The following is a 27,678-nucleotide window of genomic DNA, read 5'->3' on the forward strand; positions in this document are numbered from 1 at the left end:
GTTCAGTTTTATGGATTATTTCTTTCCCAAGCTCCACGTCTTTTGTTGTCCTGTCTGCCTTATGCCAACATCCATGTGCTTATCTTTCCCCTTTTATTAATTAATTCCTTGGTTGCAAGGAACTGACTTTTTGTTCTCTGCACGAGTCCTTTGTAGTAAAGTTGTGTGAGGAACTACAGATGCAACAGTGTTGACCACCTCTCCATTTTGTTCCCTATTGGCTTGGGCAGAAGTGCAAAAGTACGGAGTCACGTGAGCATATCGGCTTCTTTGACATTAGACTTTTAAGTGAATTACACGAATGCTACTGGGGATTTGTCTGCAAGAGGAAAAAGCATTCTGTTCTCAAAATCTGTGTCCCCATGGGGAGTTTACTGGTGCAAATACAACTATATAATGTTACTGTATATCTCTGTCAGAAAGTATTCTTGTGCAGAAAAGCCCTGAGGCTCTTAGGTGATTTCAGCTCTCTTGGATATTGAAGAATACATATATTGTTAATGTTCAGGTGTGAGAGCTGTGTAGCTCTTTACAAAGAGTGTTGAATGGTAATGGGCCTAGGTAATTAAGAAAACATGAATTCAAGGACAGGCTGTGCCACTATTTGCTTTGCTGTGGGTTATGTCTGTATGCACTGAAACTTGGAAACTGGATTTTTACACTTTTTCTAAACATGTAACTGTTGATATGCTGAAGCCATAAGTATTGTGTCTGTGTTAAAAGAATAGTTCATTATTCTGTAGTTTTGGCTTTTGGTGTTGATTCATTCTTGCTTTCTCTCTGGTTCTAAACAGTTGCTCTGAATAAATAAAAAAAATTAGCTCTACAGTAGATATCCATCACTAATAACGGATATTAAATATATGGATAGATTGCAACTGGCATCAAGTATAAGTTCCTCTCTGGGAATGTGTACTTGTTTTGTGCAAGTAGATGTTTTCTGTTGCTTCCCTCTGGACATGTGATACTAAGTCTGTTTTCCTCTGTTAGCTGTGAAAATGCTCTGGACTTGCTTGAAGTTCCCATATCAACAAGCAGAGGGGTCATAAGTTTGGAAAGTAAATCAGCTGCACCTGACCATGTACTCTTAGCAAAGTGAGCATTCAAGCTATGATTTTGGAATTACTTAAAGAAGTTGTGTTGCACCACTACTGTTTTGGTGGATGTGTCCAAATACACGATTTTAGATGGGTATCTGAACCCAGTCTTGCCTGTGTAGAAGATAATGAAGTCACAGTTTGTAATGCCCATCAGAGCCTGATGGCTCTAGTCTGAAGTGCTTGTGGAGAGTGGCCTAGTCGGTAGTAACTCTTCGTACCTCATAACTTCCAAGAATGACTGACCTCTGGAATTTCATGTTTCAAAATGGAGCTTCACTTCTTAGACCACGTGGCTTTCTTGATTTGTGAGGAGTTTTTTTGTTGTTGGCTTTTTTTTTTTAAATTTGCTATTTTTTGTTTGAAAGTCTTCTCTAAGCCTGCTTGAGCAATAGCATGGATGTTTGAGAAAGGAACAGAAGTTTGGTTGCAGTCATTTAAAAGGGATGTGTAATTCTACTTAATTAGCTCTTTATTCATGCAGTCATAAAATTGTAAGCCTTTTCAGTTAATCTTCAGTTTCTTGCTTTAGATGCTTTCTGATGCAAATAATCAAAGTCTTAAGACCAAAGTAAAAATTACGTGTGTTGTGTGCATCCTTTCAGGGAAGCAAAGTTTGGTTTGATCAGCAATGGACAAGCAAATAGGCCAGTTTAGAAAGCAGAGCAGAAGTGTGGAAATTTTAAAAGCTTGGGACTGTCTTTCAGTCATTTTGCTGACCTAGGGGTGTCCTGAGGTTTTTCTTTCTTTCTCTGTTTAAGGATCACATTTATCTTCTTTATGAACATAATTATTTTGATTCATGAGTCTTTTGTTTGTCTGTGAGGGCTCCTTTCAGGAAGTTTTTCCTTCTCCTTCTGTCTTGAGGTTCCCTTCCTAGGATTTAGAGACTTCTGTTGTTGGGCGTAAGTAGTTTGAAGTGTTGTGAGAAAGACAAATGTATTAATAGCTAGTGTAATGTCTCCAACAGTAAATCATTTGAACCTTTTTTTACCTTGCAGGGCAGAGTCGTCAGGTGATAGCTGCATGTCATCTCCTTTGAGCACCTTCACCTTCCTCATGCTTCTCATTCTTGCTTTCCCTGGTGCACAGTGAATGAAATGAATTTATCTGTTTCTGACAACTCTGGTGCACCTTTGGTATAATTTGCACCACTTAACGTGAATGTTTCCAGGCAAAATGTAGACAGGGTCTTTCCATCCTGTTCTGCTTTCATGGAGCAGGTTTGCTTTGCTCTGCTAGGCGGAGGTCCAGTCTCAAAACGTTGGATGATTGCCCTTACTTTTTCCTTCCGTCTTTGACTTGACCATGTGGTTCAGTTTAATCACATTCAAGCAAGCCTAGAATTTTGTTGTATATTTTGTCAGCTAATTGTGATTAAACCCTGATCCCAGTCTCTCTTAGAACAGCTATCTGGATGCATCTTTCCAAGATTGAGCCAGTTTCTGTAAACAGCGTTCAGCAGCGTGTTTCTCTTATGTTTCTGGAAAATATATAATTTCTTTCTGCTGTATTCAGTGTTACTGGCATACAGCTATTGCTGCAGGCCTTCTAAAAGAATGTCAAAAGCCTCATCTTTTTTCTTAGAAGTGGATATATTTCCCTGTAAGTGATCACCTCTGACTTCCTAAATTCCCTCTGCCTGTTAGTGTTGCATTCACAAAGGATCTTACTCTCATTGCACATCATTTTCTGATATCATGGTACCAAGTCAGTCAATTGTATATGAACTAAAATTAATTTGACAGAATTTTAAAAGCTATCATCCATGGCTAATACCACAAAACATTTTGAGTGAAAGCTCATACACTGCCCACCTTGCCCTCCCAAGTTTTTACTAGCTTGGCTCTATGGCTATGGAGCTGTAATAAGTAGCATAAACTAGGACTTCAGCTAATGTTCTTTTTTATTGTATATTTTTTAACTTCAGCAAGGGCACTCAGAGATACACAATGTCAGAATTAGTCCAGATCCATGCAGCTTCTGGAAGCTGCGTAGCCCAGGTTTAAAAAACTATTTTCCAGTTTTATTTTTGTTTCTCATTAAATGTGTAATGCTTTGCTGAAGTATATGGATAAAATATTTCAGTAAAAGCTACAGTATTTTACTCTACTCATTATGCAACTTCATTGCAGCAATTTCACTTGGCCTGGGCATCATTAGTTTTTGATCCATTTTACTAAAATTGCTGTACTGGTTTCGGCTGGGATGGAGTTAATCTTCTTCATAGCAGCTCGTATGGTACTGTGTTTTGGATTTGTGACCAAAATAGTGTTGATAACAGGGATCTTTTAGCTAGTGCTGAACAGTGCTTGCACAGTGTCAGGGCTTCTCTGTTTCTCACCCTGCCCTGCCAGCGAGTAGGCTAGGGGTGCACAAGAAGTTGGGATGGGACACAGCTGGGACAGCTGACCCCAACTGACCAAGGGGATATTCCATACCATACAGCGTTGTACTTAGCAATAAAAGCTGGGGTAAAGAAGGGGGAAGGGAGGATGTTTGGAGTTACGGCATTTGACTTCCCAAGTCACTGTTACACATGATGGAGCCCTGCTTTCCTGGAATTGACTGAACACCTGCCTGCTGATGGGAAGTAGTGAATCAATTCCTTATGTTGCTTTGCTTGCGCATACAGCTTTTGCTTTACCTATTAAACTGTCTTTATCTCAACCCATGAGTTTTCTCCCTTTTACCCTTCCCATTCTCTCCCCCATCCCACTGCAGGGAGTGAGTGGGAGGCTGGGTGGGGCTGAGCTGGCCACTGGGGTTAACCCACAACAATTGTGCAAACAGTAGCTCTGTTTTCTCTATCTTTGGAGTTTGGAGGGGAAGCTATTCATTTCTGTAAAGTCTTCCTTTTGATTTTGCATGATGTATTTTACTCTCTAATATGAGGGAAGTTCCCTGACGATATTTTGTCTGTTCATTCTGTGTTGGGTGATTTCTCTGTTTCCTGTGCAACCTGTGGCAGATGTACTTTTAATAAATCAAACATTCCTGAGTGTTATATACATTTGTTATATCTAAATTCCTCTCCAACCAAATTTAAGTCTCCATTAAGAGGAATCTTTTTGTGCTTGCTTCCACAAAAAGGCCCCAAACCTTTCTGTGCATTTCTGTAGGCGTTGTTTACACTGAAATCTCTTGGAGATTTAATTTTACACTGATTTATTTTCTTCCCAGTTGTGTTGGGAAAGATGATGAGTCTGTTCCCTTTCTTGTACTTGAAACCAAGATGAGAGACCTCTTGGTAAGAAGGCACGTGGGTGGTTGAGGTATAGGTGTATTTGTATGCCACACAACCAATAGATGACAGATATGACGTCACGTGCAACTTAAGCAAGTATTTGGCAAATATACTTTGTTTGCCAAAGTAGGGGGAAGCATTTAGTGGCAAACTGCATCAGCAGTCTTTCATCATAGCTAGACTACTCCTACCTTCTAGTGCTAAATCCAGGCTCTGATCTTTAAGACCAGTAAGAGCTTGATGTCCATCTATATGTGATATCCCTTCTCTGTCTATGACCTCCAAGTTTGCCATACACTCAGAGAAATGCTCTTGGTATTTTGAAGCTTGCACAAAGGAACGATGCCTGGAACTAAGGGCAGTGCCAACTAAAGAATGTTCCTTTAATATGCTGAGCATTGCTCAATATAGATCTAAGTCAAGGAGTGTCTGGATGATGCTCTTAGTCATATGGTTTAGTTTTAGGTAGTCCTGCAAGGAACAGGGAATTGGACTCGATGATCCTTTTGAGTCCCTTGCAACTCGAGATATTCTGATTCTAAGTAGACTGAGCACAACCATCTCCAGCAAAGGCTATAAAAATGTAAATGATTTTCTGCAATAACTGAAGACAAGGAATTTAGCTGCAAAAGCAACAATGTAGTAATGGTATCTTAGCTTCTGCTTACCTTGGTATTGTTACTGAACTAGGAAAAACTAAATGCCCGTATACTGTGGACAGCTTTGTGAGCTTGATGCTATACTTGCAATGCTTGGTAATGGATTACTTCGATCAGGGGTCTCTTCCTAAAGGCTGTGTAAAAAAATTCAGCTGGTTAATATGTTAAGGATAAATGTCTGAGATTACATTTACTCCTACTAGTGACTTGCTTTAAGATTTGACAGAGGGGAAAGTATAGAGCAGAAATAAAGGAAATTTGTGTATTTGTATCCCTCTAAAGAGCAGGACCTATTAGATACTGCAGCTGAATACAGATATAGAAAATCCTCTGGTAAAATGGCAAATGCCTGCTTGGTCCCCTACATGGATAAATTACACCGTTTTGGTTGTTAACACATCTTTTTTCTTGTGTGACTTTTGATTCTTTCTGGTTTCCTCTTCTCAGGTGCTTTTATGTATATTTATACACAAACGTGAGATTTTTAAAAGACCCTTTCAAGTTTAAATTTCTCATTCTTAAGCTAGAGAGAATCTTGAGGTGAGTTGATAAGTCGAGTAAAGTACACTGAAACGTGATTTGTCCATTTCATGATGGTAGTGAAAACCTAGCCCTACTGAGATCACAGGAAAGCTCCCCTAAGTTTCCCTGGGACCAGGGACTGCATCCAAGATCCTCTCTGGATATTTTTTGATGCCCTTTAATAATCCTAAAGTGTTTGCTGTTGTTATTTTATATTTTAAATTCCTTACATCGTCTGGAATGAAGAAGGATCAGCTTTATTGTCGGGGGGTAAATTGGCTTACAAGTTAGGGTATGAATGTTGGGGGGGGGGGGTGTTTTTTAAAAAAAATATATATATACACACTTAGTGTGTGCTATAAATGCGCAAGTGCAGGAACTTTTAGTGTTTGTATGTCACAGGTTACCTGTGAATGGCCTGCTGATGTAGCTGGCAGGTTTGACATTGAAACAAGTACCTGAATTCTCGATTACATTGGTGGCTTCTTTACCCCAGCAAATCTACCCTTACAGAAGAGAGGGTTTACACTACTTGAGATGTGGAAATTAAACTCTTATTGTACATCAGTGTGAGCATTCCTTAAAGCCAGCATAAGACCTGCTGCCGTATCTTCAGCTTTAAACATAATATAAGTCAAACTAAAAAAGTTACTCATTTTTAGAACCTTCTTTTAGTTAATCAATGGCAGGAGGTTGGTTGTTTCAAAGCAGTAACAAGGAGAATTTCTTCCCTCTTCTCCCCCCCCATGGGTGATGAGTACTTTCTAGAAATCTGGTTCCTTTAAGATATCTCAGTCTAGATGTTTAACTAGCCAGCTGCTCTTGCAGTAATCTTGTCCCTGGTAATGTCAGAATGTAAGTGGTCATTTGAGATATACAGCATTGTTGACCTCAACTCACCAGAGATGCATTTCTCCAGCTGAAGGCAACTGTTATTTGCTTGACAGTGGGAGAGCTTTGGCTGTTGAGTCAATCTCATATAGTGGTAGGAGTTGTAGGGTTTCAGGCAGGAGAGTATGACAGCTGTAGTTTCTCAAATGAACCAGGAAATTCTGTTTTCTCAAATGAAAACCAGAAAAAAAAAAAAAAATTGGAGAAGACAGCACCAGGTTCAGGCATTTGAAGTCAGCTTCCCTTATTTATCCTTGATCCTATTGTTGAGGCAGTTGACCAGGGTTGGGGAATATTCCCAGTGTCTTATTTCTCCTTGCCATTCTTCACAATGCAAAACCCAAAACAGTGGTTTTGGAACCTGTTGGCTAATACTGCAGGGCTCATACTGCAGTTTTTTATGCAGGAGATAGAAGAGTAATGAAGGAAGAAAGGTTAAGGCACTTCCTTCTCATCTCCCCTGTGTTTCTTGGTGCACACTGTAAGTTTCAGAAGTTTTGTGTCTGCACTTCCTTGGCTGAGTGCTCATCAGCTTATTTGAGCACCTAAGCCTCCAAGCAAGACAGGCAGGCAAATACTTCCATTGCAAAATGTTTCTTCTCATGTGGTTTAACCACCAGGCAAGAAGGTCCCTTTGCCTAACACGTCTTCCTGATTAATAAAGAGAAAGAGTATGGACTAATCCAGACTTTCAGATTAAGTAGATCAACTGCTAATTAGAGAGGAACAGCCACTTTGCAAAAGGGAAATGTTAGGGAGACATTTGTTATTTGGGATAATTGCTGTAAATCAGCTCTTTCAAGTACCTGAGAAAGCTTCTCCTGGCATTGTGTGAATAACCTAAAATAATTGTCAAGATTCTTCTAGCACTTGGAAGATGCTGGAAGAGAAATCTTGCATATCAGTAGATAAACTCTGATTATATTCTAGCATTGATTTGGGGCTCTATTGGGAAGGAGCACTCATGTCCTAATCTGTTTGTCATGAGGAAAATAAACAAAAGGAAAACTCTGTTTTCCCTTATTTCCTAGAACCTTGACAGCTGCCTGCAGCCCACTGCATGCCCAGCTCCCCCTTGCCCACTCGGTGATTGAAATGCAACTGTGGAAAACCACGATCTTTTGGTTGCAAGATGCTTTGACTTCATAGGTGTCTTCTGTCCTGTGCCTGGTGTCTGACTACCACAGGGAGATGTTATCCAGAAGTTCTGGAGGACTTTTTCCTCATTCCCCCTCTCCCTACTGCACTCCCAAAGTTGTATCATGCTTCCTTTGCCTATCAAGGAATTGTCGATCTAATGTTTTTCCTTTGTTAGGCTGAGATGGGGCTTCTTAAAGATTACTATGGTCCTTCTCTGAAGGAGGGATTTGTGTAATTGCCATCTCCTTCAATGCCTACAGCCACATTAGTTCCCTAATCATAGCGGTGTCTTCCCTCCAGCCAGCAGATAATCTACTGAAAGGACCTGTGGGTGTTTTGCATCAGATGAGAAGGAAAGTTTGGATAACAGATCAAATGTACAAGTAGTCTACCGTGGTTCCTGCAAGGTGGAGAATGATCCTGATTCCAGGCTATGAAAATAAGATGCAGTGGGTTCAATGAGGAAATAGCATTTCACTGGCTGCATCTGGACCCATGTTATAGTGCTTACTCCAAAACACATCCTATTGATTCTTTAGCACTAAAACAATGGGCTACTGTGTTATTTACTCAGTAAGAAATAGTATTATGTGGAACTATATTTCACTGAGATACCTTTGCAATACACCAGAAAGGGTTGTAAAAACTGTGCAGCAACTGTTCTTCACAATCTGGGAAATCTAGAGGCTACCTCTTCTATTTCTACTCCATTTCATAAAAATTTCATGAGTGTTTTTTTTTCTTTCAATCATGTGTAGATCTTGTTTGTTTTGAGTCTGTTTTCCCCTTGCTTTTTTTAGTATGTTATGTTTATTATTTCGTTTGATCTGTATGAAAAGATTACATTACTTTCTATTCATAGCAACTTTTATCCTCCTAAATGGGGAGCACTTTGCATAGCAACAAAATAAAATAGCCTTATATGGAAATGGCCTTGTTTATAATTTTGTCAGATAAAAGTCACTAGAAACATGCTGTAAGGAAGAAACCTGGAGGGAGTGAGGAGCATTCTGGAAGGTCTGTTGAAGGTCATCTTCTAGCTCTGTTGTCAGTGTTTTTGCTGGGCTAGTGAATGAAACTCTCTTTTCGGGCTTTGGTACATGTTTCAGATGGATGACTACTTTCCACGACTCTGAAACACTGTCTAGTTAGAGATGGTAACTAGCTCATTTTGTGTGTGTTCAGGGTGGGTTTTTTGTGTGTATGCGTGTGTATAAAGGAAAAAGTGACACTCTCCCTTTTCAGCACTGTTGAGTCTCTGGATTGAATCTGGTTTTATGCTGCAGGAGAATCACACCCTGGGTCTGCACTGAAAAGATTTATGTGTAAACTTTGTTATCTTGCGTTCACCATGGGCTAGGTACATACAAATGGAAAGTTACCAAGACACAGCGATAACTTGTTAGGCTGCCGTACCTTGACTGGCTCTTCAAACTTTGGGTGGCCAAGCTCTATTTTACTGCATCAATGTAGCAACAGTGAGGTTGAGATGCTCCCTAGATTTGCAAACCCTAATTTACAGTTGTTTATAACTTTTTTCCATGATGTTTACCCTTTGACAGATGATTGTGTTAGCTCAGAATTGACTTTTCTGTGGCTCCATCATACTTGGAACATAATAAATAACGCTTAAACTTCAAAGCATTATACAGCTGTCAGCCTCAGGGGGGCCTGTGGGATGTAAAGTATTTATTTCTGTTTGTGTAAAGGAGGACAGCAGTGCAGAGAAACTAATATGTTCAGGGTCTCTTGGTGAGTGGGAAATGTCTGCAATTAGAAGTCAACAGAAGTGTGATTGTAGAAAAACTGTTGTAAGTGTATTTCTGTTTGGTATTTTTTTATTTATTTATTTTTTAAATATTAATTGTGTATCTTGTTGGGTTGTAATGAATTTTTGATCATCGTCTGTGTGTATTTGAAGGTGTCACTGCCAAAACTCTGTTTAACAGAAACTGGGTGGTAAAATGGCTGTCACTTCTAAAGTCAGTGATTCCTTACTCTGAGCCAGTGGGGTTGTATATCTCCAGCACAGAATAGGTGCATTTAAACTTTAAAACCCTCCTTTGCAAAGAAGTACTAGAATCCAAAGACTGTATACTCTTTCTAGTGCTGGGGATTTCTGACAGACTTTTTCTTGACCAATCCATTTCTCTATGGCTTGCAATGAACTGTTATTAAGAACTCAGTGCAAAGGAATGTTCATTTTTGTTGTTAATAAAAAGTAGAAGCTGGGACTGTGATATCTGTAAGCTAACATTCAGATTTACCACTTAACATTTCCAACTTTCTCTTCTCTTTCTTTAAAGCACATATAGTATAGACAGACCTTGGGAGGAAGGGGGGGTAAGACTTAGTTGTTCACGTGCTTTGAGGTCTTTGCATGAAACCTCTGTATAAGGGCAGATTCTTTGCTTGGTGCAGCAATAGCCAGACAATTGTGCTGATCTTTGATTCTGTTTACTACCAGTGCAGTTATGACTGTTACACTAACGCTATTTTGAGTAAGTCTTCGTAAGAGTTATCTACTCCTCTACAGTAGTAACTGTACAAAGCTTTGTGCTTGCAAGTGTAGTACTGGGTATATACAAACTTAAGGTATCTCACAGAGGCTCAGTCCTAAATTAGGGTAGGGTAACTATGACTTAGGTGTTGCAATGGCTTTCTCTGGAAGAAATGTTACTTTTGTCTTAGTCAGCTGTTTTGTGCTAATGATCTTATCAGCTGTACTGTTTAATCAATACTCTGTTTGTGGGGGTTTTTTAGTGGCTGTATGAATGCGTCAAAACTCTGAACTGTAGGGTTTTTTTCTGGTTCAGGCAAAGTCACTGTTAGAAGTCTGCTACTGACATAATGGAAGAAATAGTAGACAATAGCTTTTCACTGTAACATGCAGACAGATATGATATAATTTACGAGTTACGCGAGTGCTCTGGTATTTCCTTTCTTTGTCACAAGTATTAGTTTTCCTTATGCCTACTTACCTTTCAGTTAAATCAAGTCCTGTCTGAATGTGGGCACTCAAGACATTCTTTCAAAGAAACCTTTCCTGTTTCTATTTTGTTGGTTGCATACTCCCACTGCATGCAACTCTTGGTTTTAAATTGGTAAACCTGATGTGCATTGCATGCTCTCCTCAGTCTGCAGTATCAAGTAGGAGAGTACATCGCCAGCTTTTCCCAGCCCACTGCCATCACACAGTATGAAGCAGTGCTCTCTTCCTCTCGGACTGGAAGATAAATAAAGACCTGAATTGGGATGCGTAGTGCTTTTCATGTTGGAACTGGCTCTGTTAAGGTACCCAAGGAGAACATATAAAAAGAATTTCCATTTTTTTCTGGGTATTACCAAAGTTTATTTCAACTCCTTAAATATTTTTATTTTCTGTGGAAGTTGAATAGCAGGAATGGGGTTTTACACAGTGTTGTTGATATAAACCTCTCAGTGAGTTTCACGACATCATTTTTCCTGTAGTGTGAAGAGCAGCTAATGCTAAACCCTTATGCAAGATAATTGTTTTGAATATTGGCAAGCTTATTAAACAGCATGGCAACGTTACCTGTTTTCATACACTCCATACAGAATAATGAAGTTTTCTCCCACCCCCATATTCTGTGCTCCCCCTCCCTCTTGCCATACACCGAAACTTTGCCAGGTAATTCACTGTATTACAGCAACTAGCAAAATCCCTTGCGAGTTTATCAAGAGTGCTGAGACAGCTGTGCTCAAACAGCTTGTAAAAGAGTTGCCTGCAGTCAAAGTACTTCTAACGCACTCTTTTCAAAAAGTGCTTACTATTTTGTTCTTCGGAGAAGAGCTAAAAGCTTTCCCATTTTTACAGTTTGTCTGATTTTTTTTTTCCCCACAAATACAGAGATTTCCAAAGTTGCCTGTAAATAGACTGAGTCTATACGTGCAGATGCATGCACGTGCTCATACATAAAACTGTGGGAAGAGTTCCACAATGGAGCATTGTTCTAGCCTAATTAGCAGACAGACAAATGGAAAAGGAATAGCATGGCATTTTCTGGCAGAGATTAGCAGAGGCAGCCACTGCAGTCTACATTTGTTTAGGTTTGGTGAATAAATTGAAGCATTTGTTACTGTGTTACAGATGTCTTGTCGCTTGTCAAATGTGAAGTGGGCCAAGGGAAGAATAAAAAAGGTTCTTGTCAAGCTGGTGAGATGGCCTGCTTCGCTGCTGTCAGCTCTGATTGCATTTTATTTTGCAAATAGAACACAGTTGCCATTTCCAGCACTGAAGCATGAATGTTTAATAAGGAGAGCACAAACCAACCAAATCAAACCAAACACTTTTACCTAGCATGGATGTTAAAAATAATTGATTACTGGATATGGGAGGAAAGTATCACATGTACAAGCAAAAAAAAAAGTCTCTTAACCTGTTTTGATAGGATTTCTTGATTGCAAAGAGAGAATATAGTCTTCAGGGAGGGAGAATAACTGCCTTGAATGGTATTATTTTGTTTTCTATTCCGTTTGGTTTTGTGTTTTTTTTGTTTTTTTTTTTTTTTTTTTTATTCAGATATTGTTCTGGAAGTTAACCAGTACAGTTTATCAGCTTTTATGGATATTAGACCTACTGAAAAGTTCTGTGGAAGGTCTGCAGAAAGCTTTTGCTGAATAAAAAAAGACTAGAGAAAAATAAACAGTTCAAAGTTTAGACCAGTTGGAAAAATAAAACAACGATTTGAACTTGGGTCTTTTAAAATGCTTTCTAAAGGGAGACTTTAGAGAGACCTAATTCCTTCTGTTTTTCTGATCTATGGTTTGCATAGAGGACTTTACATAAACTTCTGCTGAAGTGTTTGGTTGCTGCAATTGTGAGTTTGGAATAGCTTGCATTCCCCGCTCCAGCCCAAAAAAAGCTTTTGTTCATTGTATGGTGTTATGCACGACCATGTTATAACAGTTAGCAATTCGTCTGGGAATCTCTTAATCATGTGGTTACAAATGTGACTGCGGTAAGAGAGGTTTTTGAAGATGAATTTAATTAAATAAATGCCGTAGCGCTTTAGCACTAGGTAAATAGCTAGCTGTAATGTATTAGGCAGGTTCTAGAGTATCTAGGATAACACTAGGCAAGTCACAGCATAACACTTCTGTAGCCTTGAAAACATTCCTACCAACATTAATAATCAAAATACCTCCATGATACAGATAAAACTAATGAGCCAGACAAGCATGTTTGTCCAGGTTTTTAGAGAGTACCAATGTCAAGTTCTCATCTCTTAGTGATGTGCTCAGAGCCTGCTGCTAACTCTTTTTTCTCTGGCAGAAATTTGTTAATAGAGTCAAATACGGTTATAGCCAATAATATAATTTATAATATAATTTAATTAATTAATAATATATTATAATTAATATAATATAATTTTAATTTGCATTAGAACATCAAATGTTTTCTGTGTGTTTAAATGTACTAAGAAAAAGGACTTTTTGGAAATTTTTCCTGTAAATAGACTATTTGGTGGTGGACAATCTGTACTGTTGGAGGTAATTTGGAGGCAATATTAATCCATATATAAAATGACCTGGGTTTCTTTTCATTTCTGCTGCTGTCAAGAAAACATGCTCTGGAAAAACTAGCGTCTGGTGAGACTGTAAGTTCTTTGGAGATGGTAACGTCAGAAAAAAACAAGTATGTTTAATACTTAACACCATGGGACTTCATACCAGTTAAGTACTTCTAACAAAATGTCAACACAAATAAGTTAATGAAACAAGAGATCTAAAAGCCTTTCTATTTGAACAGGCTCCATAAAAATACCATTTTTAACACTGATCAGTTTTGAATACAACCCTTTTACTATTTTGAAGACCCTCACTTTCTGCTTAAAGCAAGACAATTGCTTTTCTAATCCAAAGATGTCAGTGTAGCCCCGAGACTACTGTTCCTGGGGTAATCCTTGATGTAGAGAGCGAGAACAGCATCACAGACTATGGACTGCTTTTTTTCCCAGATAGCTTTTAAAAATAGCTGTCTGGGAACTGTCTCGCATTTGATGTACTCCGAAGGTAGTTCCAGTGAAGTAGTTGACAGTGTCACCTTTCGTTCATGCTGTTTGCCATTATATGTAGTTAATCTTTCAAAGATGATTTGTCAGAATATACATCTAGCAAAGAAGCATGGTAGAAGAGGAGGTACAAGCTATGTATTGGACTTCTGTCCACCGTGGTCTTTTTTAAGAAAATAGTTGATGGATTGATTTTTCACTGTTCAGGAAGTAAACCAACATTTTTAAGCATAACGTAAAATATCAAATACTGTTTTAGGTATCCCATTATTTTTACTTAGTAAAGGTGCTAAAATCCAGGAGATTCATAAAGCTTTTAAAAATTAATACTTTTGCTAGCAGTGCCTTCTAAGGATTGCTGATGCTTGTTGTTCCCTTAACAGAAAGGAAACTTGAAAAAATGAAAAACTGTTGCTGTGCTTACCTAAGGGGGCAATGGAGGAAGGAAGCCTTATAAGTTGTCTGGTCACCTGGGGCTGTTCCCTTCTCAACTTGGGCAACAGGTTACTATTTTTGCTATGTCCAGAGAAGCGAGCAGAAGTTTCAAGCATAAGAAACACTCTTCCTGAAAACCTGTTTTTATTTTGCAAACCTTGGAAGTTAGAAAACCTGTATTAAGGAAATTTGGTGGTAGACATCTCTCTTGCTTTGCTGTCAAGAATGTATGGGCTTTCCCTCCTCCTTTTCTCCATGTGGTTTTTGAGCTCTGAGTTATTGTTGCTTTCCTTCTACCCAAGCCTTCCCTCAAAGTTTGTTGGTGCAACTGATGCTGTAGTTATCAAACCTTGTCAGCTAACACTGACTGGAAGAAGCATTCTTGCTGGAGTCCCTCCCCGTGCCAGCGCAAATGTTTGTGGAGCTCTGCAGTCAACCGGTCTGGTTGTTAACATAGGCTGATGGCTTCATTTCTGTTGAGTTAGTTTTTGTTTGGATCAGCTCTTTAGTGCGGTTTGCAACACACAACCATGCTGTGCTTGCATGTGAGAAGGGGTGATACAGAAGTGAGAACAAGCAGCCCAATGCAAGGAGAAGGGCAGCACCACTTCATTCTGGAGCTGTGGTGACTTGAGGTAGTTCAAAGTGCGCATCAAACTATGTCCTCTGTGCTGTGTAGCAAACTTGTTTGGGTGATGTGACAACACTGCTTTTCTAGATCCTTTCCTTTTATTATACACTTGCAGCCTGAGCACTGTTCCTTTTCAGAGCTTCTGAGATATTATTTGGAGACTAAGCTCTGATTTCCAAACCCAAAAGCAAATAGCAGTACAGTCCAGCTCCCAAAGTGAATGTGAATTTGGTTTTGCTGTGCAATAGATTCAACTTCTGAGTCTCCAGAACTCCATATGCATGCCTAGGTGAGAATTAATTCTGGAAGAATATTCTCATGAGGATTCGAATTCCTGTTATTTTTTGTGGGCTGAAAAGATATGTCCCATGTTGGCCATTTTCATTAAATCTGGGCTGTTGGTGGGAGTGGGAAGTTACTACCTCCTGGTGGTGTTTGCTGGTCTGGATGAAATGTGACAAGTGACTTGTTCTGATTTCCAGTTTTGGAGTGTTGCTAAATGATAAAAACTCCTTGTCAGTTTTCAAACTACACAGCATCGATTTAGTAACAGAGTAGGAAAAAGACACATACTCATATTGCTCCTTTTGTGCTGAAGCATGCCTGGGTGAATGTGGGGAAAATGTGTTAAGCAACTGGATATTTTACTGTGTGTCCTGTTTTTGTACTGATAAAAGAAGTTGCCAGAAAGACGACACTGAAGATGCCATTTGTCTTTGAAATGTGCTCCAGGTTGTTGTTTGGCACCCTTTCCACAAGCAGTGAAACTTTGCAGTGGGGAGGAGCAATCTTATTGCCTTAGAATATTGAAAAGTACAACAATCTTATTGCCTTAGAATTAGTTTTGCATCAACTTTGGCCAGATGAGAAATACTTGCTGTAGTTGCGACTTGCTTTCTTGTTGGGCTGTCTGGAGCAAATAATTAATGTAATTTGTTTACAAAATACTCAAGTCTCCTGTTAGCCCTTGTCATTTATTATGTAGGGCTTGTGTGTGAAAACCACATCTAATGCACTGATACAGCTAGTGGGAAATTTGGCTCAGCTGAGGAGCTCTATATAATGTTATGAAATATTTGGACCTACTCCCTCCAAAAGTGGTTTTTTTTTTTTTCTTTTTTTCTTTTTTTTTTTTTTAAGATTCTAGATAGAGATTGCAATGTTCCATATTAGTTTAGGAGGCCGGGATAAAGATGCTGTCATTGTGAAATACGAGTGCCAGCACAGGTAGCTACTTCAGAAGAACTGATTAGGAATAACACCCTGCTCAGACAAGTGTATATTTCAATAAAAGTTTGATGTCCTTATTTTAAGGAAATCTATTCTTATTATAGTGACAGTGGCAGTTCACAGCCTGCTGTGCTGTATTGAAGTGTTCACATCAATAGCAAAGGAAATGGTACTATGAATGGTTTTCTCCCCAGGTGCTGAAGAGGTCTTGCTGCTTGCTAGAAGGACTGACTTGAGGAGGATTTCCCTGGACATGCCAGATTTCACTGACATTATTCTGCAGATAGACAATATTAGACATGCAATTGCCATAGACTACGATCCTGTGGAAGGCTACATCTACTGGACTGATGATGATGTCCGGGCAATTCGTCGGGCCTACCTTGATGGCTCTGGAGCACAGACTCTGGTAACCACAGAAATCAACCATCCAGATGGTATTGCTGTGGATTGGGTGGCGAGGAACCTGTACTGGACTGATACTGGAACAGACCGCATTGAAGTGACCCGGTTGAATGGGACATCAAGAAAGATCCTTATCTCAGAAAACCTAGATGAACCTCGAGCAATAGTGCTGAATCCTGTCATGGGGTAAGTTTTGTGTTTATTGATAGCCCTGTCTTTGGATCCAGTTTATGGTCTTCTGAAACTGAAAATCTGCAATTGTGAGATGTGTGCGTTATTTGTCAAATGTTCTGGAAATAACTGGCTTTCCCTTGCTTCATCCCTTTAATACTGTGTATATAAAAGGTGACTTCTAAATATAGTGTTCTTCAATGAACCTATACATTGTGTGTTTGGTTGAATTTTCTTTTCTCTGAGTCTTCAGTGTTATCATAACTATGAAAGAATTGGGCCACTGCACATTTTCAATAGTTTAATTTATTTAATGCTCAAACTTTGTATTGTCATCGCTTATTACAGTTTGAGTTGACTTGTTTGCTGCAGTTGGGGAAGCTGAAAGTTAGTAAGTTCTTCCAAAAGCAGGACAGATCTTGACACTTTTTTGTCTTTCATGTTATGTGCATTGACTGTTTTCCCTCTTTTTTTTACAGCTACATGTATTGGACAGACTGGGGTGAAAGTCCGAAGATAGAATGTGCTTATTTGGATGGCTCAGAAAGGCGAGTTCTGGTGAATACATCCCTAGGTTGGCCTAATGGCTTGGCACTGGATCTTGAAAAAGACAAGCTTTACTGGGGAGATGCAAAAACAGATAAAATTGAGGTGAGTAATAGAGCCATACTTGGGTGTATTCTTAGAAAACAAGTGCTGTTCTCATGTGCCGCTTTATGTCTTCAATACATTTATCAATTTTTTGAGGAGTCTGTTGTTTCATTAATATTAACATGATATTTAGCATAACAAGACATATTTGAGAAGAAAGGAAACACATTCATGTGGTTCAGAAAACTTTTGCTTTGAAAGAAATGTTATGTTTGTTATGTCTACATTGCTACAAGTACAATTCAACTGCTTGAAAATCTCAGGTTTTACCTGAGGCTTTTGCAGCAAATTGGGACACTCGGGTACAACCTCTTTAAAAGATGTTTTGACTTGTCTGTGGTGCTTGGAACTAGTATCTAAAATTGCTGCATACAAAAGACTTGATGCATGGTTTGCATACAGGAGAAGGTGGATGTGAGGGCCCTAGAGAGCCTTATTTCAGGACCTTAATGATTATGTGGTGTCCAGATGCACAGACAAGAAGTAATTTTTAATGTATCTCTTGCTTTGAAAACAATGTAGGCATTCTGCCTCTGAGTTTGAGGAGGGGAAATCCTCTTCACAATGTTGTATAAACATTTATGACAATATTTAGTATTTCTTAATTGTTGAAAGAATGTCTGATAGAATACGGTGTGATTCCCGTACGCCCCCCTTTCTTTGGGAAGAATTTTCTTAAAAATGCAAAAAATTCATCCTGTCTACCTATTGCTCAAACACTAGACAAAGTTGGACAAATTATCTGCTCGTTTGTTATGATGTGCTCCCAGGGGTAAGGTAGTGAAGTGTCTCTGGAGATTCACTGCTTTAAATTTGAAATATGATCAAAGCAGCCATCTGTACTGGTCTAGTTATGGAAATTAACAATTGTACTGGGGAGACCCAAGATGTTTCAAGAGACATTCTCCTAAAGAAGATGCCTTTTTTCCCATTGTTTTTGCATTAGTATCCCATGATTAAATCTTAATCTAAAAGAATAATTTTGTTGCCACAGAAGTGAAACAAATCTTAGATATTGCTGCAGAGAACTGAGTCCCAAAGTAGTTTCACTCAGAGCAGAAAGTGATAAATTAAATAACTGAAAGTTAGAATGAAGGTTTGGGGCAAAGTTTTTTTTGGGCTTCTGAGCGTGTGTTCGTGAGATTCTGGGGTTTCAGTGAATTATTAACAACAGTATTGAACTGAAAGGAAGTTCAGCAAATTGATAAAGCTTGATAATATTGTGATGTAGAAGGGCACGTGGCTTTTGTGTAATCTAGGAATACTGATCAACAGCCATTTTATACATTTGTTGTGGATGTGTTCATGGAGTTGCTGAAGACCTGTATGTAGTAGCGGGCTTAGTTGCACGAGTGTGTCCATGAGACAGCTGAGGATATGAATAGAGAATATAGACACAGCCAGATGTTGTGAAGAAGTCTCAAACAGTTGCTTAAGATCCTGTTGTGTTCCTCACCACCCTCAATGCTTAGTTTCTAAATAAAATAGTTGTTTAAGAAGTGCATCTGGTTACTGGCCACTTGTGCTCCTATTTCTAAGATGGAAAAAAAGGATTTTGAACCTCAATCTAAAGTTCTTATAGTAGGTTATGATTAACCTGGGGATTTGGATGACAGCATGAGACGTGACCTGAGATCAGGTAAATTCAAAAATTCCTACTCTGTTATCGTTAGATCATTAGATTTGTCAGCCAGACAAATGTTCCTTTTTAACATCTTGTTGAGCTCCAGGTGACCAGTGGCCATAGGTGTCTTGACCTGGTTGTGGTATGTTCTTAGTATGAAGTAGTTGTTTATCTTCCACAAAAATGTCAGAAGAACAGTTTGAAAATTAAAGATGCTAAATAATTAGCTCTGAGTATTTTAACTTGAAAAGGGAAATCTCCAGGGAATTTGGATTAGCTTCAAAGACAGACAACGGGAATAACTAACTAATTGAAATCAATTCATACAAACAATTCTCAACCAGAATGTGAGAGTAAAAGTTTTTTCTCTTTAAAGCAATAATGAAAAATTTTCTTCCTATGGTATAAGCTAGTTTGCTGAAGTTGTGTTTTGACTATACTGTTACAACAGTCTATTTCTGTACCAATACCTAAGAAAATCAATATAGAATTTTTTCCCTTGGTCATGGCCTGTGAAGTCAATGGAGTTTTCATGTTGTTTGGGGGAGTAGCATATGCAGCATTTTTAGATAAATAAATTTTGAGGAATGACTGTGCTCCCTAAAGGTTTTGCCCTTAGGAAGAACGGAAGTAAGACTGTCTGCTAGCTCCAGAAATGTAACTTCAGTATTTGGCAGTAGCTAAGTACTGAGCTTGATGACTATCACAGAGGTCCTGTCCCCCCTTATCTTTCAGCCTGCAGGACAAGGAATGTTGCAGATGCCACCTTTTATAGCTGGGACCATAGCTGTGCAATGCATTTCATGGGTTTAAGCGGTCTATTCAGTCTGTCTCACTTCATTGCAAGGCAGAGAAGCCAGCAGTACTGTTTGGTTTGGCATCAAAGTTTAGGAAAATCAGAGAAGCCAAAGTAAGGGCTTTTTATTCCCTCAGTTTTTCTTTTGCTTTATTATACTTACTTTTTGTGGTTCTCTTCTGTTTGCAAAAATAGAGAGAAGGGGGTGGTTCACTTGGTCTTGCAAACAGAAGATATTCTTTATGTGAAGTGGATTGTGACGTCTGTAGATACGTTGATTCCTATATATTGTGCAACCGTGTTTTAATTGTTAGCACAAAGAGTGAAATCTCCATGCTCCTGGCAATGGATTCCACATTTTCTTAGATTAAAACAGGTATAAATATTCTCATTTTAAGTCAGCCCTTCCCCCTCCCCCTTTTTTTTTCTTTTTGCACTTTTTCTCTTTATGCTTGGCGTTTACTTTTGTTAGCTATCACAAATAGACTCCTCCTGAGGCTGTATTTACAGATACCTGAATAGGCCCATTTAGGATATGATGGGGAAAAAGTCATGTGTGTTTGCCTGCAGTTCTGAACCGTGCTGTGAAGGATTCTGTCATGGTCCATTCTGGAGTGGCACAAGTTAAAATGGCACTGGCACGTTAATCAGTAGAAATGGATGTTAGATGTCTATTGCAGAACTTCCATTAGAAAACAAATTTTCGGTTTCCATTGTGGAAGACGTACCAGACACGTTTGTATATTCTGCTCACTTGGGAAAGAGCTGTGTCACTTAACCAGTCCTGACACAGCTCAGATACTGGCCAGTTTGAGACTCATGTCTAATAGATGAAAAAAGTGTGCTAAGGAAATATTTTAGAATAGAAGCAAATTGATCCAATGGATTGTATTTCACATTTATTGCTCATCTTGCTATATTTGTAATCTAATGGTCCTTTCCTGCAAGACTGCTGTGGTTGAGAGGTTCTATCGATACCCTAGATTTTCCCAGTAGGCCATAGTTTGTGCTATTCTGCTGGCTCCAGTACATATGAAACCTCACGGTGTGGTGTATCAGGTGGGGCATTTCCACTTTTACTTGCTGCCAAAGTTATTCAGCATGAACTCATTCTCTTATGCATGTGTTCTGTTGCAAGGAGCATGCCATTTAAGTGGATTGCCAATGCAGCTGGTGTCTCAGTGATTTGTTCTGTGTATGTATGTCTGTCTGTTGCATCCACAGCTTTTCAGAAACAAAAACCAGCTGACTGCAAGTGAAGGATATGCATTTATATGTTTATGTTTTATACTATAGTTGACTGAACTGAGTATTAGGATTTTTCTTTTTCCTGGTAAGCACCTAAAACTACCTTGAAGCATGTTACTGGATAAATTTAGTTTATGTTAACACCTAAAACCAGCATAGGTGAGAGTAGGTAGTAAGCTGTAACTCTATTTTGTAACTCATTAGGTAGGGGGAAAAAAAAAGAAAAAAGTTGATGAAGTTTTGGGTGGTTTACTCTGTTGCTACATTGCAAGGAGAGAGTTCTTACTTAATCTAAAATGACATTCAGATTTATGTTGAGCCTCCTGAAGGAGGAAGGTGTCAACCAACTGGAGGGCCCTTACATGGTTCAGAAAGTGGCACTCTGCAGCTGCACTCTACTGCAGAAGGCAAAGAAGGTGGCATGTGGCACGTGGATTGCTGCATGCTGCCTTGTATGTGCTGAAGATGGGAGGCTAAAGAGCTGTTGGGTGATAATGGAGAGGGACAGTGGCTGGGCCAGTATATCGCTCTGCATTGGAGTAGTTGACTGTTAAGGTGCATCCTCTACTCCCGTTGCCTTCTTTTCAGAACAGTTAGTTTCTCTTGGGCCATTGCAGTGCTGCCACTTGACAGTTTTCTCATCTAAAAACTGTAGCCCCAGATTTCCTGAAGCAACTGGAAATTTTCCAGAGACCAAAGATCTGTGAAAGGCATAAGGTAAAGGAGAAAATTCCCATCTCCACTGTTTTCCTCTATCCATGTACTTTCACCTGCCTCAAAATGTCCCAGCTCACTGTGCAGAAATTGCAAAATGGAATAAATTGAAACCATTACCTCTACTACTGTGCAGAGCATGGTTGGACTTAAGGCCTGTTGGGGAAGAAGTAATATTAAGAGTGATGCCTGATAAAGTAAAAAGTGCACTATGTAGGCTTTTCTGTAGCTTTCTGACAAACTGCTTGTAGATGAAAATTGCTTTCATCACACAGCATGCCTTCAACTGCTTTCCATATAGAAAAAAAACAAGAGTGAATATAGCTTGTGCATATTTGTGCGTATCTCTGCTTGGTATTTTGCTCTGCTTTCTGGTATTTTAGTTCTGCAGGGAGTCATCTTTACTCTCCCTGGGAAGGCTTGTTCATATACAAAGTTCTTAAACAGTGACTGAACTTTGTACAGCTTGGCAATTTGATAATCTGAAGACATCTGTCATGTTTTTGCTGGACCTCAGGTTTGAAATGTACTGTAACTGTCTCTGGTTTGGTTTTTTAGTTTGTTTGTTTTGGGGGTGGTTTTGTTTGGTTTTGGTAACACATTTTGACATTACTTTTGGGTGCGCTTTTCCACAATGAGAAAATAAACACTGCAGAGCTGTTGAGGGTACCAAGCAGTGTCCTATATCAGGAGAGTATGTTGTTATTTGTGCATGTAAAACTTCATGGGGTAAAGCCAGCAGTTACCCTTTCCTGGCAAAAACCCTTTTCTAACCTTTCTGTCTGCAGCATTCAGCTGCAACACAAAGGGCCCAGTCTCTTCGCAAGCAGTTTGCATCCTGAAGAAACCATTTGGCAAGGCTTGTCAAAAATTTGCGTGACAGGAGCCTATGGGGCTTTCGCTGCAAATTTGGCACCCTGTGACAACATTGTTCCCAGCTTTTAATTTATTTTTTTTTATTAGTTTGGCAAAGTGTACAGCAAGGAAAAATATATAGCATATTTTGAGTTGTGTCTGTCAAAATCCTGTGTTTGTCTGCACGGCTTCAGCTACGAGTAAGGGTCATGGATTAATCCAACTGAACTCTGGATTTTACTGACAGAGAAAAGGTACTTTCCAGGAACAAACGGCAGATTAATAAGGATTACAGGGTTCCAGCAGAGAGAGAAGCAAAGACCCAATGGCATCCACATGTAGAGTTTCCTAATTGTCCTTAAAAACAATTTTGTGGTTAGCCAGGATTTCCCATGTATTATTTCTTCAGCATTTGCTTGAAGTGCCTAAGGTATAAATGCATAATGAGCAATTGCTGAATTCTCAGGTGCCTGTTATTATGTATGCATTTTACTTAAGTTTGTGCGATATTCTTGGAATAAATGTTATACAGACTATCCCTTCTGGCAGCTTCCACTCACTGCCCGCCCTCCCCTTACCCCCCCACCCCACCCCCTTCCCCCTTGACAAATGTCTTTCACTTGTCTTTGCAGAAGACTCATAGTTATGTACAGTAATTCTTTGCAAGTTCATAGGGTGTTTAAGTCTAAAGTGTAAGTCAGCACCACATGACAATCCTGGAGTTCACTGAAAAAATTTTCCAAGATGCAATCATGTGGGCTGTCCTTGAAATTTAAGGAAACAGTCTTTATAATTAGTTTGTTGTTGATTACATTCTGCATAAATAGTGTAAAATGACATTTGGAACAATTTGCTATTTAAATGGGAGTAGGCTTTGCAGAAGTCAATAGTACTAGTGAGAAAAATTAACACGTAAACTAATTTAAGACTGCTTTTTCTAAACAAGTCCGAGTATACTTCACACATTACACTTAGTTTTCCAGTTGTTTGACCTAAAACATGCAATATTTAATTGATATATGAGACGTTTTCTCATAACCAATACATTTTTGTGTGTGTGTTTCTTTGCATTGGCATTTTTCACCAAAGGATTAAAAAGACTATGTAGTGTAATGAACTACTTGGGAAATATTCTGGACTGATTTATTGAAACAGGCAAATCTTATAGAGGGAACAACTAATTTAAACTTATCTCCACATATTAACTAGATATTAAAAAACTCAAAGCATCGTTTTTCTATAAATATGAGTGTATTTCAGAAGACCTAGTTTATATGTATATAAAGGTAAATAATCCCCACACTGTATATTTGTATTAATACATGAGAACAGAGAAGTGAAATTGATATAGAAATAAGAAATACAGGATCTCACTGATCTAAAGAATAGATACCAGTCTAAGTAGACAGCTGCAGTAATAAAATCACTTAAATGGATGATAGTGAGGGAGCCTTAACTTCAGTGATTTTTTTGAAACTTCTCAGTGACATTTGATTCAATTTAGAACTGTGGCAGAAAAATGTCAACTAATGTAATTGTTAGAAATAAGTTATTAATTGAAGCTTATACTACAGTCCCTAGATGAAGCATATCTACACTATATCCTATACTTTTTGCTTCTGATACATTTGTAAATTATATCCTTTCTAGATGCAAGTGCTACATATCTAAAGTGATACATATCATATTGACATATAATGTGTTAATGTTGAATAGCACATGTCAGAATTGGGCTAGCAAACCGTGTATGCATCCCTGCTGTTCGTATAGCTCTGTTCAGCAGTGTATTCCTGCATCCTGGGCTGCTCCTTTGAATGCTGCCATTAATGCATATTCTGGTTTTTCTTTTTGCAATGTACTAGTCTCCTGCCTGGGATTAAGCTATGTTGTTGGGGGAGTGACATGTGTACATGTTTGTGGCCATTGGGTATGTTTTTTTGTTGGAGGTTATGTATGTGGTTTGTAAGCATTATATACCACGTTTTTATTAGTTTAAATAGCTGTTAGGCCTCTGTATTGCTATATATTTTGCTTGAAGAACCAGCAAGCATGAATGCTGTTGTAGGTGGATGGGTTTTTTTGTTTTACTTGGAGAGCTGCTCAGCAAACATTATCGCCAGAGAGCTATATTTGTAGCAGTGTCCAAACACCTAGCATATAATTAACTATCTTTTAAGGTTCTAAAGGGGAATAATCTGTACTAGTGAGCTTGGGACTGAGTTTTTACAAGCAGTCAGATAGTCATTGTAGAATGGATAGGAGGAGTCATTTGGAGGAAGGACTATCTTAAAGTGCTGTTGCAGGGTTCTGGCAGTTCTTGGACTTTTCTAAGACTGATGACAAATCAGTTATGATTGCTTTTCCCAGAGGGACATTGCTGGGATGGAACACAGGCTTTCTGGAAGAAGAGAGCTGGATCTTTGACTTCAGTGCTTTAACGATCACAATTATAAATATCTGCAGAGAGTTGCATAAGGAATAAAACAGGTTCTCACTAATTCTACAAAATTATATAGAGCCTGACAGGGTTCCTTCAGTGAAAAGGGGGTATGCACTTTTAGGAAGAAGGAAACCTGGCAGCTAGGGGGAGGGGGTCTTTTATTCTCTCCTTTTCAGGAATCCCTACTCTCTCATCTGCCTGTTGGCTGTGTTCTGCTTGCCACCATCAGACTCATCACCAGATTTGGAGTCAAGAATAAGCACCTCAGTTCAGACTGGCAGGGATGTTAGTGGAGTCTCAGCTTCCTCTGCTGAAAGAATTTAGAGTTTTCTACTCAGGCATATTTGGGATGATCTTTCTTAACTAGTTTGCTACTGTAGAAATGATGTTGCAGTTGGTCCAGCCTTGTACACACTAGCCTGTAGTGGGGAACAGAGACTGCTGAGATGACATACAATGATCTGTAATGTTCAGCAGATCAGACTGCTGAGTGATTTCAGATCCTAATGGTTTCTTATGAATTTAAACTCTTCTGGCTCTGTTACGTGTTTCTAAACCCTGAACTCTGGTTCAGGATTTCCTGGTGTGAGACTACCTCTTTCTGGAACACAGAAATATAGCCAGCCTCTACCTGCTAACACACAATGTCCATATCTTGTTTAGGAGCATAGAGCCTTCTAGCTCCACTCTTCTAATTGCAAGATCAAGTTGTCTGTATTTTGCTTACTGCTTAATTAGGAACTTCAATATGTTATTTCATACCTTGCACCACATGAGCTTTGTTTACTTTTAAGAGGACTGTTACCAAGTGTGAGAGCTGCTGAAGAAAGTCAGATCCAGGTTCACAAGATGAGATGCTTTAGCTGATCAGAACATACGTGTCACACCTTTGTGCTCTAAGCTATGTAGTAAGGAAGTGTTCACAGAGCAGAGAGACTCATTGACCGAATGGAAGAAGATAAACAAATCAAGGTGAATTCTCTCCTGTCCCTTTTCAATGTTCTGAGTTAGCTACCACGTGAACTTGTATCTGAGCCCTGAGCAAGAGAAAGGTATGACAGTGTTGAAGAGGAAAGTGTTTGGTATAAAGGACACATCCGAACTTTGGCCAATTCCATCCTGTGTTCAGTAGTGCTCTTGAAGATACATATAATTTTCCATTCTTCAGCAGTCTTGAGTAAAACTTTTTCTGACATTCCAGATGGGATGGGATGGGGGGTGCCTCCACAGGTAGATGATGACCTAGCCTCAATTAGTCTTATCTTTAACACCTTTTGGCTGAAATGCAGCAGCCCAGTAGACAGGGGTGTGGAGGCTTCAGTCCTCAAGACAAACATCCTGGACCAAAAACATTGTACCATGTCTCCTCAGCAGCATGTGGTACCGTGAGCACGTTCTTAGTTCTTTAAGCTGAGATTTCCCAGATAACTTCAAATCAAATTCAAGACTCCAGTTCTTTTCTTCATGGTCTAGGCCATGCGTATGGAAAAGGCAGCTACACATCTGAAATGAAGACTGCTGTCTGGGGTACTGTTGAGCATAAATGGATTTTCCACAATAAAGGCGAATCTTTTCTGTAGTAAAGATAAATTTTTCTTAAGGGTTGTGCTGAGATAGTGGATTAACCTCCACTCCTCCCTCCTTTTCCCAATTTCCAGGAACTAAAAAACATCAAAAGGTTCAGTACTCTCTGTTCCAAGTGCAAGGTTCATATTAGTTGATCTGCCTTCAGCATCATAAATAACCAGAAATGTTTGTCTGTAAAGAAGTAGAGCAAAACCAGCCTTGCAGCAAAACCCCATAGTGTGGAAGCAGTCGCAGTATGGGCTTCTGGTCCCAAGTAGAGGATACAGGAGATGATGTGGCCTGTGTTAGTCATGCCACTTAATGCACTAGTAGAAAACTCTCAAATAATGACTTGATTGAATGACCCTCCGTAGGATGCTCCTGATCAGGGATTCTCCCAAACTTTTATATGCCCAGCTTGATACTGTATCCATTAGCTTCAAAGTGAAAAATCCACAAATATTGGCAGCTGCCAGTTTAAATACCCCTTTGAGTCTTTCCAGAGTGGAATCTGTACCAGTATGAACTTACTTTTATGTACAACCATTTATGATTTATTAGGGTTGCTGTATAGTCATAAAGACCTCTAAATCTTTTCAATTTTCCAGGGACTATGTTGTTTTGTACTGTTTTTTTTAAAGGAACAACTTAAAAAATGAGCAACTGACAGACAGCTTCTAAATTTGGTCTTCGTGGAGTGCTCAGGAATTACTTCTGTGTGTGCAGCTTTTGCTATATTTATCAAGAGGAAATCCTGAGGATGTATTAAACTACAAAGTTGAAGAATTATTTGAGTTTTACATGCTTGAGGCTCTCCTTTCTCCCTGAAGAATTATTTTAGGCTATCTGATATCAAATCACCCTTTTCCACTTGCTAGAGAGAGAATTCTGCTTTACTTCCCTTACTGGGATCAACTTCCTGTATTTCAAGGAGGGATTTTGTATTTAGTGGTATGAAGGCTTCTGCACCTATGAAGTGTGGAAATGGGCCCCCCTTTATGAGAACCTGATGTCTTTTCTGGCACAGAATAAGTATATAATTTTCCAGCTGCTGAGAAAAAGGTGCCTTCTATGGAAGTTGGAGTAACTTGGAGTTTCTTTGTCAGACTAGCAGGTAGGATAGTTAAGAGAGTTTTTAACTAAGTAACCTTCTCAAAGTTACTTGCTATATTGTTTGACAATAGCTATGAGGAATTTTCTTTAAATACTATTCCCCTTTTTGCTTTTGTTTTCCTACTTTCTCCTGTTCTCTTCCAAGAATAATACTGAGCTTTCGATACAGCTTACCTCTGACTTAGAGGGAAGGTGATTTGTGCTGCCC

The 27,678-nt window shown here is 39.0% G+C and overlaps 1 protein-coding gene across 2 annotated transcripts in view; it reads left to right on the forward strand.

Moving 5' to 3' along the window:
* The window catches only part of LRP5 (LDL receptor related protein 5), a 166,550-nt gene that overhangs the window by 59,362 nt on the left and 79,510 nt on the right, over positions 1 to 27,678 (forward strand). For both annotated transcript variants that reach the window (XM_072864750.1, XM_072864751.1), the window contains exons 6-7: positions 16,082 to 16,478; positions 16,943 to 17,114. In XM_072864750.1, the coding sequence (XP_072720851.1) occupies positions 16,082 to 16,478; positions 16,943 to 17,114 (569 nt within the window). The remainder of the gene's footprint in view (positions 1 to 16,081; positions 16,479 to 16,942; positions 17,115 to 27,678) is intronic.

Source organism: Ciconia boyciana, chromosome 6, assembly GCF_034638445.1.
Source record: "Ciconia boyciana chromosome 6, ASM3463844v1, whole genome shotgun sequence".
Taxonomy (NCBI): Eukaryota; Metazoa; Chordata; class Aves; order Ciconiiformes; family Ciconiidae; genus Ciconia; species Ciconia boyciana.